The following is a 15,671-nucleotide window of genomic DNA, read 5'->3' as shown; positions in this document are numbered from 1 at the left end:
AGTATTGCTCAAAATGCTAAAAAAATAATGTTCGAATTGGAATAAAAAAGCTTACGACATCTAATTTTGTATACTCTAAAAAGATAATGGGAACGCTGCGCAATATGAACCTGATTTTATTTGTTTTTTAACATATTTGTGTGTATTTTAAACATTGTTTTGTGAAATTGTACTGCTACAACCAAATGAATTTCCCTGGAGTTTGGGAAAATAAAGTTTATTGTATTGTACTTGCTTGATGGATCTGTTGTCCTACTTAAAAAACCAAACCTAGATATCGTCCTATTAGTATATGATACATTTTCTAGCCTATTTCTTTCTCATTCTTCTATTTTCATTACCATCTTCGTTTTCTTATGGTTTCTTTACGTTCCCGTCAAAAAAGATTAGTTGCAACAGATTGACGATGTGGCATTGAAGTCTCCCTGTATATGTAGCTTCCTATCCTTGCTTACTTAGCAAATCTTGCGCAACTCTCGGTAGAAACTTGTCTTGGTCGATAATGCTTTGTCCTCTGTGAGAGCATAGCAGGACACAATCCTTAATTTAAAACTTCTAATGCTGATATCTGCGGCCATGACCCGATGAGAGCTGTTTACAATACTGCTTACTTCGATCAGGGCTTTTCCTGACTGCAATTGCCACTCCATATATGCGCTTTAGAATCAAGGCCATTGCAATAAAAACAATAGCCTTCATGACAAATTGACCCTTCTCCTAGTCTTCGTACCTCCTGCACACATACGATATCTAGCTTTCTTTCTTGCACTGCTATAAGCATCTGGTCTAATCTAAATTCATCAGAGCATGATTGTATGTTAATTTGACCAGCTTTCCAGATGACAAAATTATTTTTCTTTCCTTTCTCGTTGCTACCCTTTTCTGATCTCATGGTTTCAACAATGGTTTCAATATACATTTGAAGTCTAATTTAGTTGATATTGGTGTTTTTCCTTTATACAGTGTTGGCTGACTACACCATTCCACTATATATTAAGATAAGATAAGATAAGATAAATCTTTATTGTCATGAACACAACATGGCGAACATGAAATTGGTTTTCCTTGATGCTTAAAAACACATACAATATATAAAACATTAAAAAATATCAATACAATACATTAAAACTGTATTAGTAAACAAGTTATATTGGCTATGATGTTTTGACCGTTTATTCCCTCTAAAGTGGAATAAGCTTGTTTCACAGTAGTTTTCAAAAGTGGTTTTGTTCCTTGTAGCCTATATCTGAGACTGTTGGGGAACTGGCTAATATAACTAAACATCAAGCTTGGCACTCTTGCCCCTACCGGCATAAATGTACAATTTAGATCTTTTAAACATTAATTTTGCCAGAGACATTCACATATTAACAATTATTTACACTTGAAGCTTTTTTCTTTGTTTTAAATTTCCTGCTTTATAAGCAACCATTTCTGCTTTGTACCCCATAGCTTTTGGAGGCGTGCCTTTATAACTATGCCTTTTGTTTGTTAACATCTTTGATTGGCTGATTTGTTTTATTAAGTAATTTTGTGACTTATATATGTTATCCTTTGTTACAATTCTCTTCACCTGATGATGGGCTATGCCCGAAACATGTCGTAAAAATAAATCTATATTGAGGCAGTTTTAACTTATTTGATCTTGATTTTTTTCTATATCCTGCCTATGCAGCTCTTTGATTTATAAACATCAAATATATTTATATAAAAGGGTCGCTATCCAATCGAGTTTGAACAATACCATAATGGTTAGGACATATGCATATCAAGCAGAAGGTTTCCGGGTTCGAATTTTCTCATTCTCACAGATTTCCTCATCTTTATCTTTTCAAATTAATTAATTAAATTTCAGTATATCACTGGACGGTTTAGAGTTTATTCTGTGCATGTGATGTTTATATATATAAAAGTATCTCTTCTGAGATCCCACTTCATGAATAAAATACTGAAAGATGAGGGCGTATCAATTTGATCTCTGGTGCACGTGCGTACAATTGAGGGACTAGTGCTGTTCCATCGTACCACCCCGAGAATGTTAAAGAGTAGCTATCTAATCGAGTTTGAACAATACCATGAAAGCCCCAGTGGTCTAATGGTTAGGACATATGCATATCAAGCAGAAGGTTTCCGGGTTCGAATTTTCTCATTCTCACAGATTTCCTCATCTTTATCTTTTCAAATTAATTAATTAAATTTCAGTATATCACTGGGCGGTTTAGAATTTATCGTTGACTTTTTGGACACTATAGTGACCATAGAAAATGGTACACTCAAAACTGACCTACGTAAACCCACGGATAAAAATATGTACCTGCTACCTACCAGTTGTCATCCCCAACAATATACCAAAAACATACCGTACAGTCAAGCATTACGTATCAGACGTATCTGTTCTTCAGATTTAGATTTTAAGAATCGTACAGAAGAACTAACTGGACATCTCCGAAATAGAAATTACAAGAAGGAATACATTGAAACTGCTATAAAGAAAGCAAAAGGTATTCCTCGATGTCAAACACTGACGTACAAACCATGCTAGCCAAATTCGACCAGAGTGCCATTGGTCACAACCTATCACCCTAGGTTGCCTCCATTACGGGCTATTATTGAGAAACATATGCCCATTCTACAGTCCACAGAACATCTCGGGACTGGTTTTTCGGAACCACCCATTATTGCATTTCGTAGACCTCCCAACCGTGATATATTAAAAAGATCCAAATTTAAGAGTGAAATTAACTCTCATGACAGCCAAAATTTGGGCAGTCACCTTTGCATCAAATCTTGCAAAACTTGTTCATTGGTTGACTCTACGGAAAAATTTAAGAATAACCAAACTGGCCGCATTTTTCGGATAAGACAATCAATTAATTGTCTAACGAAAAACGTCATTTATCTCATATACTGTAATATTTGTGGTAAACAGTATGTCGGGGAAACAAAAAATACTCTCCGTATGAGAATGATACAACACAGATCAGCTATCAAAACATTAAAGCTTGATTAACCTGTAGCCGAACATTTTAATTCAGCTTGGCACTCGATTGCAAATTTCAGAGTAATTATTACAATAGACAAGGATGTCAAATGGAGCGACAAAACTTGCAAAGACAAAAAAAACCACTGGGAATTACTACTTAAAACCACAAAACCTTTTGGACTTAACATTAGGAACATACTCCCAGATCGGTAAAATTATTCCAGTGACTACCAAACTTTAAGTTTCAATATTAACCACCATTTTAGCTGTTTTTTTAGTTCCATTCCAACATTGTTTATATCTCTACCAAGCTACCTTCTTTGTTTTCTACTCTTATTCAGTCTCCACCCATTCACCACCGTCTCTTTTGTTGTATTTCTTTTATTCCTGTCCACCCAGGCAGCACTTGCCAGTTCTTATGCTATGACTTTATCCAAATTCCTTCACTTGCACTGATGAAGGGCTAGTGTTGCCCGAAAGCTCTGCTAACTTTTCTGGCTGTTTTACTTTGTCGTTTTGATTTAGCTTTTCGCTTTTTTTTGTATATCCATTGAAATCCAGCGACTGATACCCACAGCATTGTCATTTTTTCAGTAATTTGTTATATCTTTGTACGACGGATAGAAGCTTTTTTGCATAAGCAACAGCATGCGGGGCATGCGGGTCAGAATTAATGGAGGTGTCCCACAAGGGTCGTGGTTAGGCCCTGTCTTATTTATTATAATATAATAAATAAGACAGGGCCTAACCACGACCCTTGTGTCTTTCCTGATTCTCTCAAATAAAGTTGCATTATCCATGTATTTAACTGTATTAAGATCTGCGTCAAAGTCATTAGTAAATAATATAAGACACGCCAAGTACCCTCCAGATGATCACAGATTTTTTGCACAGAACATTACAGTAAACGAAATGAAACTGAACGAAAAGAAAACAATTGAAATGCTTGTGAGCTGTAAATGTATAGTCCTCATTTCCACCACTTCAAATTCATAACAGTAATATAAGTACAAGAAGCTAAGTTACTACATAACATACATAACCTATTGTGGCAGAGCCAAGTTAATGATATAATTAAGAAGTGTGCCATAATGCTCGTGCCCATGTGGTTGCCAACGCCTCTTTTTCCATTTGGGCATATCTTCTCCCTGTGGGTGTCATAGGCCTGCTCGCGTATACAACTGGTCTGAATTCACCGTTTTCTTGTTCCTGCTCCAAAGCTTGATGCATCTGCTGAATACTGTACAACTGTACGCTTTGTTGGATCATATCAATTCATTCAATACAACATCCAAGCTTTAGTCATTAAAAGCTTTATCATGTATTTGAATCCGCAGCCATGCAGAATATTTTACAGTTCCCTTATTGGCTGTGTTATTTCTGCAAAGTTTGGAATAAATTTCATTTGCTGACTTACCATTCAAAGGAATCATTGCAATTTATGCTTATCCTGTGGCACTTTCATGTTCACAATTGATGTTTTTATACAGTATCTATGCTAACTCCTGGTATTCTAATATTTAATTGACTTATGATACTCTAGTTTTATGTTAGGCTACAGAAGCATTTCTACACTTACCCATTTGACAATTAACTATTTGCAATAGAATTTTATATCATGAGCTTTGGTTATGAGCTGTTTTGTAACATTTTTAGTTTTTTACATTTACAATGAATTGGTAATTGATAAAGTAGTTAACAGCTGTCTCTACTAGCTTCTGTGCAAATGCAACACGCACATATGTTAAAATAAAATTCAAAATTGTTTACAACTACCATAGTGTGTTAACATTGTAATATATTGGCAAATTGTCAACATTTTTACGATGTCACCATGATATTTGTTTGCGTCTTAGGGCCTGTTTCTGCTGCAACTGCTTAAAATACGGTATAAAAATACGATATAAAATACGGTATTTTTGATACCATATTTTTTAGTACCCCGTTTCTGCTAACAATACTTCTTGGGTGGTCGTGTTAAAATTCATCCTTTTTACCCAAATTGCCATTCATTGATTTGGTCAATAATTAAAAGTCGCAATACACAAAGTTTTACGCCTCACTTTCAAAAGCCTAGCCCTAGTGATAGAGATGTTGTGAGAGCACAGCTATGGCCTGATCTCCCAATATCCGGGCCAAAACATCGTAATGGGGACAAGTACTGTAATTCGTTCCCTCCCGAGTTATTATCTTTTGCAATGTTGTACTGCTTTCGCAGGCTCTTCAGATTTATATAGTATATACCGTAACGTCTTTGCTCCACATTTTCGCCGAATATATCTATACACGTGTGTAAAATATCTGACAGCGACAGAAAATAAAAACATGATGTTGACCTCATGTAGCAGGTTAAAAATAAATACGGTATTTTTTATTGGCAGCAGAAATGGTTACAGAAAATACGGTATAAATTTGAAAATACCGTATTTTATCCACAAATTTTGTGGGGAAAAATTTTTTTTATGAGCGCAGTTTCTGCTGCCAAAAAAATATGGTATTCAAAAAATACTGTATTAAATACGTTATTTTCTTGGCAGCAGAAACAGGGCCTTACTGACATTCGATTAACAATTTGTAGATGTTTAGTCGACCTTAGAATTCCTATACATTTGTCAGAACTATTAGCCGATGTATATTAATTATTGTATACAGCCTAGTTTTATAGACTTATAGATAGTCTTATAGCTCAGCTCTTTCTCAGCTCAGTGATATACTGGGAATTAATTTTATAATTTTTAAGGTGAAGTAAAGTAGTTTTATTGACAATTTATTTTCAATTCTCCAAGGTATTGGTAGTCGCACTCTTCGTCCGTTACTTGGAATTGTTGACCCTGTTCATTGCAAGTACATGCCAAACAGGATAGCTGCCTACAGTGGATTTGATGTATTGTGGTAAGTTAAAATTTGTCTTTTTTGGTATAATCATGAATAGACCTTAAAATTGTTTCTGAGAATTGTGAATACAATAATATGAATATTATGAAGACAAAAACCCTCAAACTCGATTGGATAGTGATTCTTTTTTTTCGGAACCGGGACTAGTGGGGTTCCGCCGAGAGTGTTAAGGAATCGCTATCCAATCAAGTTTTAACAATACCATATGTAAGCCCCAGTGGTATAATGGTTAGGACAGGTAGTTTCCAGGTTTGAATCTTGGTTAGGGTGACTTTTTCTCATTCTCACAGACTTCAAATTTATTTATATTTATAAAAATATTAGTCAATTATTTAAGTAATATTATTATTAGGTTATTTATAGTGCATTATTATTAAAATTGGTTGTACTGCCATATATGGAAACAGGGAGCATGCAAGCCCCAAAGAATATTATGTGAAGGGAAGACAAAAAGAAACACATGTTGTCGTGCTTGACTTCAGTATTGGCCATTCAACAGCAGCACTGTTTGGCATCATTGCTGCCAGTTGGTCAGCTCCGATCTTTGACGGGTGTGAGCCCCGCTGACTAACTAACAGATAATATGATATGCAAGAGTTGCAATTGAAATCTCATTTTCTATGTTTTTAATCCATTGTTACACAACGGATTAAAAGAAAGTTTAACATACCATAAATCTGGTAGGCTTAATGTATATTATAAGTATGCGGTCAGTAAAATTCATTGTAACATAAATAAATGCAGAATATTTAACACTATTTTAAATACACTTGCAAGTTTTAGGTACCATCCATAATCTGAAGAACGAAAAGTAAAGGATTATATAACAGCAAATTTAGAAATCGAAAGAGGTTGCTTTCGAGAGAGCACATAGATTGCACATAATAGAACTCACTAACCCCAACCATAGAGATATTATGCCTCAACCGATACTGTTGTAATAGCTTTTTTGTATAGACCACCAAGTACATCCTATTATGCGACAACTGACTTTTTTTGCCATTTTATCTAACAAGCATTATAGCTCTCAAATATCTGACATAGTATATGTGGTTGGTGACTTTAATGGTATAACTGGTTCGGAGGATGATTTACATATCCACTGATGAAAATGACATGTGGAATATTAATGGATATGTCAAAGACTGCAACCTGAATGAAATTAGAACGAAATCTGATTGTATACTAAATAGTTACGGTAAAGATATATTAGAATTTTGAAAAGAAATGAGTATGCGGATCACAAAATGGTATAGGAGTCATCTAGTGGTTTTACATTTATTAGGTCGCAAGGAAAGTCTCTGTGACTACCTTCTTACCAATTCAAACATTTTTAAATGTTGAATCTCATCATATGCCAATTGCCTTTAGTATTCAAAACAAAGTTAAACAACAATGAAGATGATGCGTTTACCCACAGTACGTTTAAATGGTCCAACAGTTACATTAATGCATCTCGAGTCCGATGGGAACATGATATTATTGAAACTATTGATAATGATTTTATGAATGCTATCTCTCAAAACAAAATTGAGGAGGCAGTTTCACATTTATGTAAAATGTTTAAATGTGTATGTAATGGAGTCAAATATACACAAACAGATAAATTTTCAATTGATACAAAACGAAATGAGTGGTTTGATAAAGATTGTAAGGACCTTAAAATGCAGGTTAAAAAATTAGACTGACTATAAGAAATACAGACTTATGCGCACACAACCTTTTTAAATAATTATATTAAGACAAAAAAGCAATATAAAACGTCACTAAAAGGCAAAAAATATAACTTTCATAAAATAATATAGATATAGAAACGATTCGGAGAATAGCAGAAAACAGACAGGACTGGAAGAAATCAATCCGAGATAAAAGCAAAGCAGCCGAGGCGGCAAAGTCATCAGACTATCTGGCGGACCGGCAATAAACAAAAAACAAACAAAATAATATGCAGAAAAATTACTGATGCACTAAAATAAAAATTATTCTGTGAAGTTTCTATTAATCAATGTTTTTATCATTTTAAGAACCTTTTTAACAACGATGAGTGTAGTGCTGGCGTTGAGTTGCCAGATATCACAGAATAACGACAATGATATTTTAAACCATGATATAACATTAGATGAAATAAAAAAGACCTTTAATTCTCAAAATAAGGGAAAGGCTCCTGGCATTGATGGAATGAATTTTGAATTCTTGCTAAACACCCCCAACATTAAAAATTCTTTTCAACGCAACATTTTTAACTGAAAAACTCCCCAAACAATGGGCAACAAGTCTAATTGTCCCAATTTTTTTAAATGGAGATAAGAACAAACCTGAAAATTATAGAGGTATTTCATTCATTCCATTCTCAGAAAATCAAATGTACCTCTTTTGCCAAAAAAAGTGAACAATGATGGCAGGGAAAGTTCAATAACTGGCGGTGAATAAATATGATATACTGATTTTGTATGTTTCATGTTTTGTATTTCTATGTGCTTTTAATTCTATATTTATATCTAAAGAGTTTTAAGGCATCCTGTAATTGGCGATTTTTCGCTGTTGGATGTGGTTGAAATAAAATATAAATAAAAAAAATGCCGATCAAAGAACATGCTGTAAAGAATAGAAAAGTACTGTGTTATATGATTGGCTATAAGGAAGTACGATTTTCATTACGTTGATTTCCAGACTTAGCTGTGTGCGTTAGCTTAATGTTATTTTGAATTTTTTGAGCTGACGAGTTGGAAAAAATTATAAACTTAATATTTTGCTTTTTTATAAATGATATTAATATTGTTTTTTTAAATTTTTGGTGAAAGTGACTTTATAAAAGCTACAGAATGGTCTATTAAAAATTGGATTTTATTCATTTTCTTTTTTCATGATCATGACAATACTTTAATAATGAAAACTTTTCTGCACTTCGTATTATATTATGAATATATTTACGTACGTATTTCATCATGATGACATAATTACATTCAGAAAATTGAGAATTCATTAAATTGGGGTTCGTAATTGAAGTTTTTACTGTAATCATAAGATTGGGGGTGGCAGGGGACTATGAATCCGATATTGAGGAGGGTGCCACCCAAGGTAAAGCAATAGTCAAGGTCAAATTTCAAAATTGCTCCTTTCCTCATTAGGAGGCTTACCAGAAATAAATCACAGTGGGTAGTAGCCAAATTAAATACAAATCTGCTAAAATTGTTAAAGGGTGAAGTTACGTCTTGACGTATGATTACTCAGAAACTTTCATTTTAGTCTGGTTATTTTAGATGATTTAATAATAAATAATAGTAAAGACTAATTATTCATTTTTATTATTTTAATAATATAGTCATGCATTGGAATCCTACACAGCCATTCCTTACCAAGAGCGTACACCAAGACCAGTGGATCCCATACAAAGACCAGCCTACCAAGGTAGCAATCCCATCAGTGATATATGGTCACTTCATGCTTTAAGGATCATTAACAAGTATTTCAGACGGTACAGTAGATAGATATTTTATAAAACTTCTGAGTTATCAAAATAAGGTGTGTCAACATTATCTACAGTATGTATATATATTTACCTAAGGGCATGAAATTTGGTAAATCTTTCAGATTCTTTACTCAATAATACAGAAAGTTGGTACATACTTTCAGCACTAATTTTAACTACTGTAATCCCTGTTTACTAATTAAGGTTTAGTTTAAACGATTTGCACCAAACAGGAGATTTTTCCAAACATGGTACACACTGTCTTATGGTTGTCATACCCGCACGGTTAAAAACAGCTCGACTAATAGTAATAATGTTGACCAACAAACAAAAGTTATAAAAAATAGTGTTTTAATAGGTAGAAATTACGTTTATTCCAATTTATTGTTTGGCAGCAATGGAACATTCCAATCTCTTTTCCAAGAGATTTCAAAATTATCTCTGTAATAAATCAGTGAATAAGTAAATATACCTGAGCTCTTGATTATTTACAAAGCAATGTGAATTATGATATCGATATTAGTCTGGGATCCCAGAAGGTTTAATTAGCGATTTGAGTACAAAAGGTTTGAGGTGTGGAGTATGTAGATATGGTCTATGGGACCCAGAAATGGCAATTCTTAAGTGATGAGTCCTGTTCAATTGTAGGGGGAGCCACCCAAAATACACATAAAATTGAATGTAATTAGCATATTGAGTATATCCTGTGCTAAATTAACTTAAAGACCCATTCCCTACGTTTGTTAGATCTAATTTAAGGTCACAAACTACATTTAATGTAAAAATAAATACTATATGGTTCTATTGCAATAAAATTTTTCATCTGTAAATGGTTAAAAATGTGAAAAATAAATCAATTCTAATAATTTAAGCGGACCGCTATAAATCCCAACATGCATTGTGCGCGGATTGATATTTTAGTTTTTCTTCTGTAATTCACCCACTTTCGATCGATCATGAAGGCCAAAAACAAATGGAAGAATCGTAACTTTTTAGAGAAAATACAGGGTTCTCCCCAGCAACAGATTCTGGGAAAGACAGTTAATGCAGCAACTAAATAACGTCAGGCTAAGCCTGTAGTTTACCAGCTAGGCCTACAAAACTAAGCCTAGCTAGGCTAGGCCTAACGACCGTCCACGAGAGAACATTCACCGGCTACTAGGTAGTGCATTGTTTCTCTCTTTTTATCATAATTTACCATAAAACGTACATTTTAAGACAAGGAATGACCTGGTTTAATGTTTTATAAGTGATATATATGCAATATTTTTACTCCTTTAATATCAATATTTTGCCAAACCATCATGTTTAGATTTATAGCACTGTTTCAATAATTTGACAGTATGATTTATATATAATTTACACAGTGCTAAACACAATTGATTTACATATACACAATATTATTTTAAAAAACGTTGCATAATAAAGTTGGAAGAATAGTTAAGCCTCCACTGATTGTGAGGGTGTTTGTTGTATGAGAGAATGTATCTGGTCAGTGAAAATCTGTGATAATACCATACATGGCTCTGTGGTCTAGTGGTATGATACTCGCACTGTAAGCGAGAGGTCGCAGGTTCGAATCCGGCCAGAGACATTTTTTCATACAACTAAAAATATGGAACTTTCGCCGATGAGCTATGTTCGACGCGATTATAAGATCATGTTCCGAATATGAGCACTGCTTCAATAGTTTGACAGTATGGTTTATATATATAGATTATATATTAACTGTGTTGTTATTGGTTATCCGCAACAATTTTCTGTCCATTTTTAGAGCAGTACAGGACCCTGATGATTTTGAAGCAAGATCTAATATGCATTTAGCAAGTGCATTTGCTGGAATTGGCTTTGGAAATGCTGGAGTACATCTATGGTATGGATAATATATTGCATATGGATTATTTAAATATCTACATAATGAACGAAGTAAACATTTTAATTTTTATGTGTTGATTATTTATGCACGTTGTCCAACCAAAATATAAACTAAATTATTTAAAAATATGTGTTTAAAAATGTTCAAATAAAAAAGGCCTTCCATAAAATAAAGTGGGCCCTCACTCGTCATACTGCAAATTCTAAGTACGTCAATGGTTATAAGGTTATAATGCGAAACCCGATGCAGTTTGTTAGTTATTGCCTTTTTTTTTTTACAGTGGCAGAATATATTTTTCAAATTTATTTGGATTTTATATATTTGAACTAGACGTCTTCAAACTTTTATAACTTAAAGATGACGTTTAAACAAAACTTTATAGTATGTGTTTTCATAAATAAGTGAATAAACATATACATATTTGTGTTTTCATTGATGAGTTTGTAATAGTAACTTCAGTAACTACTTATTTGTTATACGACATGAAAAATGTTATTCAAAAATGGTGTTCACCATTTTTGAGTGGACGTCACTTGGGGCTACTGTCTCAGGCAACTTACAGGATAAAGTTGCTGTCATTGCTGTTTTAACATTGTATACACATATGGGGACGATGTCCAACAACTTTTATCCGTGTGGCTTTTCACATGATTAAATCCATTTTTACCCCTCCTATTTGGCGTCCCCAGAGAAAATTTACAGGATAGAACCCGGCAGCAATATTGGTTATTGAATCTTAGCTATATATCTACATAATCAGCCCATCAAAACTTTTGTGGCTTTTCACATGAATAAATTCTCTGGGCACCCGGTCTACACTTGAAATAACGACTGCCTCCAACAGAACCTCCTCAAATCCAGTGCTGGCCATTTTCTTTCCAATCATCTTCATAAAGGCACACATTAAATGAAATGATCGAATTAGAACGATGTATTTTTTATTTCCGGCTCCATGTGTCGTTTTTTCAGCAAAGCAAAGGCATTCCTGAACTGTCTTGTTATCAGTGATTGGATGATTGATCACAGGATGATAATCGTCTTTGTGTAATTATTGCGGTGTGTAGAGAACCAGCTCCAAATAGAATATCATAAAATGTATCAAAATTATCAAAGATGGCATCGAAGTATTCTTGACTATTTTAGTTGATATTCGAGGCAACTGTGGCTTCTGCAAGAGCATTTTCTAACTCTATAGCAAAACTTATAACTCGCAGAATTTTATTAAACAAGTTACTAAAATACAGAGTGACCCATGCGATGCATCATTTGGTTCGAAATATATGACGTAATGCTTGCACAACACAATGTGTTTCAGCAACTTCCAGCGACCGGTTGATATCTTGTCCAATTGATTTTGTCAAGCGTTCTGCCCATTCAGTACAGTATGGGGATGTAGAGCCAGAAATAATATATATCTGTACGTTAGTGTTACCTGTGACGATAATCAGGTGTCACGATAATAATCAGGTGTCGCATGCAAATGAGCCAAGTGGATGAATAAGAAGGGAGCGTTTTGATGCGCGGGTCTTTTTGGAAAGCTGTGTTGGGTGTACGAGACGAGGGAACGAGGGACTCACAAGACGGTACAAGTTGGAGATGGTAGGCTATCCGGAGAAGAGATAAGACAGTGCATATGGGACTGCGGACTGTGTAATAAAGACTTGAAGTGAACTGTGTTTGAGATTGGAAGCGAGGCAGGACGCAAGGACAATAAAAAGGGAAAACGTTGTGATTGGAATGTACGGATGCCTAGGCAAACCACCACTCGGTATCATTCGTATTGTTGTAACATTATAGTTTTGTTGTTATGTAATGCATCGGGAAAAGAAATTAAATGGAGCTTGTGCATCTTGCATAGTACTTTGTGTGTTGGCTATATTGTTTGTTCCAAACCTCGTTGTTGTTATTTAGGTATTTCGACCTAGGCCAAAAGTGGTCGTAACAGTATGCTCATAGCATTGTTTTTTGGTTGAGAAAACAAATACGATGTCTGTCTATAATATCTTACTACTACTACCACAAATATTTGAAATATATGAAAATACTTAATATATATACTCACCTGCTTATTTTTAAGTGTCTTTGGTTAGGATCTAGCCTGGACTACTTGGTGTTTATTTTATATGAGGCATTATCATTATTTAATTTGTATAACTTTACTATAGTATTATTTGCTATTGTCTTATTACAGAACTCATGAGATCTTTTGTTGTTTCAGTTAATCAGTTAATGAATAGAAGAGAATAAAGAATCACATTAACAATGTGCATAAAATTTAAGTGATTTTGGCCAGAACATTCTACCTTCGTCTTTTCTTCTTCAGCAGCATGTACTGTGTCTCCTCCTGCCTTGTTGAAAATACTTCTTCATTCATATGTAGTCCCTTAAACATTAGATCTTTTCTTCTGACCAGAACAACCACAACGGTACTCAGATAATGAAGAATATCTGAAGATACATTCATCTTGTGCGAATTATGAATTATTTGATTTCCGTGCTTAAGTTCTCAACTCACCATTTGAGGAACTTTCTTGTCATTGTGTGGCCGTTTAAGATGTGCTGTAAACTTTGTGTAGCATGCGTGATGATACCCATGCATTGCACTGTTGAAAATCTTTGGAATATTCAGGCAGATATTTTTTAACTTATAAGTAAAGGAGAATCATGTGGGATGATGTTTCTGATGTCCCGAACCTCACACAGTCATCAGTATCACTTCTCATTTAAAAATGTAAAAGTACCCTAATCCTTAAAAGATGCGAAATGGATGATACAAATCTATTCATCTACCTGTTTATTGGTTGTTTTTTTTTACTCTTTGGTATGACTATTATGTGCAACAATTGCAAACTACACTTTATATACAATATTGCTCTTTTGAAGAAAAAAATGTCTTGAATAAAACCAGAACAAAACTAGTCCTACTTTTTCAAATGGGGTCAAATGTCAATATAATCATCCATGATTGTATATATCGGGGGTTGTAATGTGTTCTCAGATAAAACAACCTTGTTTTTATGATTAAGAAATTGTAAATATATTAGAAAATATTATATTTCCAAATGCGATACATAAAAAACCCCAAATCATAATCGTAATTGGCTATTAATAATAACTTTAAATTCTCAATTAAAACTATTGGTCCAAAAGAATGATCTTTACAATAATATTCTGAACCTACTGTGTAAGTTTCATAACGGTACGAGCTTATGCCCTGGTGAGGATGATTTTTCACTGGACTAACCCCCATTCAATTCAATGCCAAATCAGGAAAATAGACTTGATGTTGTTATTTAAGTAATTCTAATTTTATTATTTAATTTTTGATGTAAAAATGTTATTTGTGCATTACAGTCATGGGATGTCTTACGCCGTGGCAGGACAAGTTAAAACATTCAAAGCTAAACAATATGATGTAGACCATGCTATTATAGTAAGTATTATAGTTTTTAAATAATGATTCTGTCTGTGGCGTGCTGTATACTTGATAAAAACTATAAATGTGCATATTTACTTTTGTAATGATAAGCTAACAAACCTGATAACGATAACTTTAATTTTTTCCTGATTGACATTGACATTCTATTGTATTCTATTCTATAAAATTTTTGATATGGCACACCTAACAATAATAGTAATTAATTAAAAAGAAAAGTTTTAAATTGACGTTTAAATAGAAGTGCCGCATTCGCTCCTCTCAAATCGACAGGTAGCGTGTTCCAGATCCAGGAAGCGGTGACAGAAAAAAGCATTTTCATCAGCCTTCCGATTAAATCGTGGAACGAAAAGTCGGGATTGGAGGAGCGAAGTCGACACCTTAAATGAAAGCTGATCACGATTAAACTTAATTAAATCAAAAAGGTACAACAGAGTAAATACATTTATAAACAAAAATTTTTTTTTATATGAAGCCAATGGAGATCTTTCAATAAACCATCCGAGGGCATTTACATGAATTAATGTAATGTTTTCGCGTAAGCATTTACTCATTAAATATATTTGCTGAAAAGTTTAACTATCTTTCATCCAATCAAAGAATGTAAATGGGCACAAAAATGTGTTGTCTATTATAAGGGCTTTTTTCTTTATAAATAAGGCAATCTAGCATTTTGAGTGAAACGAATTGCAAATGGTCACAAATGATGAGATCAAAATTCATCACACCTCTGTCACTCATCCCGATGATATGCAAATTAGCTTAATAAAATAGTCAAATTAGGGTGAAATTACAGTGTTACCATATCTCAAAATCTTATTCAGAATGTACATTTTCGCGCAGCGGCTTTAGCCAGCTATATCCCCAGAGGACATTCATTCAGAAGCTATATCAAGTGGATAGCTTTTTATCTACGACTGACATTTTCGACTTTTCGACTAATTGATAGGTCCAAGCTGCTGACCTAAAAAACGTATAGGAAAAGAGAGTCTATGAGGGCTCACGGTTGAAC

General features: G+C 33.9%; 1 protein-coding gene across 2 annotated transcripts in view; it reads left to right on the top strand.

The window, feature by feature from the left end:
- Positions 1-15,671, top strand: part of LOC144840164 (hydroxyacid-oxoacid transhydrogenase, mitochondrial-like) — a 41,525-nt gene that overhangs the window by 21,230 nt on the left and 4,624 nt on the right. For both annotated transcript variants that reach the window (XM_078695877.1, XM_078695878.1), the window contains 4 exons: positions 5,770-5,875; positions 9,201-9,353; positions 11,122-11,220; positions 14,578-14,656. In XM_078695877.1, the coding sequence (XP_078552003.1) occupies positions 5,770-5,875; positions 9,201-9,353; positions 11,122-11,220; positions 14,578-14,656 (437 nt within the window). The remainder of the gene's footprint in view (positions 1-5,769; positions 5,876-9,200; positions 9,354-11,121; positions 11,221-14,577; positions 14,657-15,671) is intronic.

This window comes from Antedon bifida, chromosome 4, assembly GCF_963402885.1.
Source record: "Antedon bifida chromosome 4, ecAntBifi1.1, whole genome shotgun sequence".
NCBI lineage: Eukaryota > Metazoa > Echinodermata > Crinoidea > Comatulida > Antedonidae > Antedon > Antedon bifida.
This window is presented reverse-complemented; position numbering and strand designations above follow the sequence as displayed.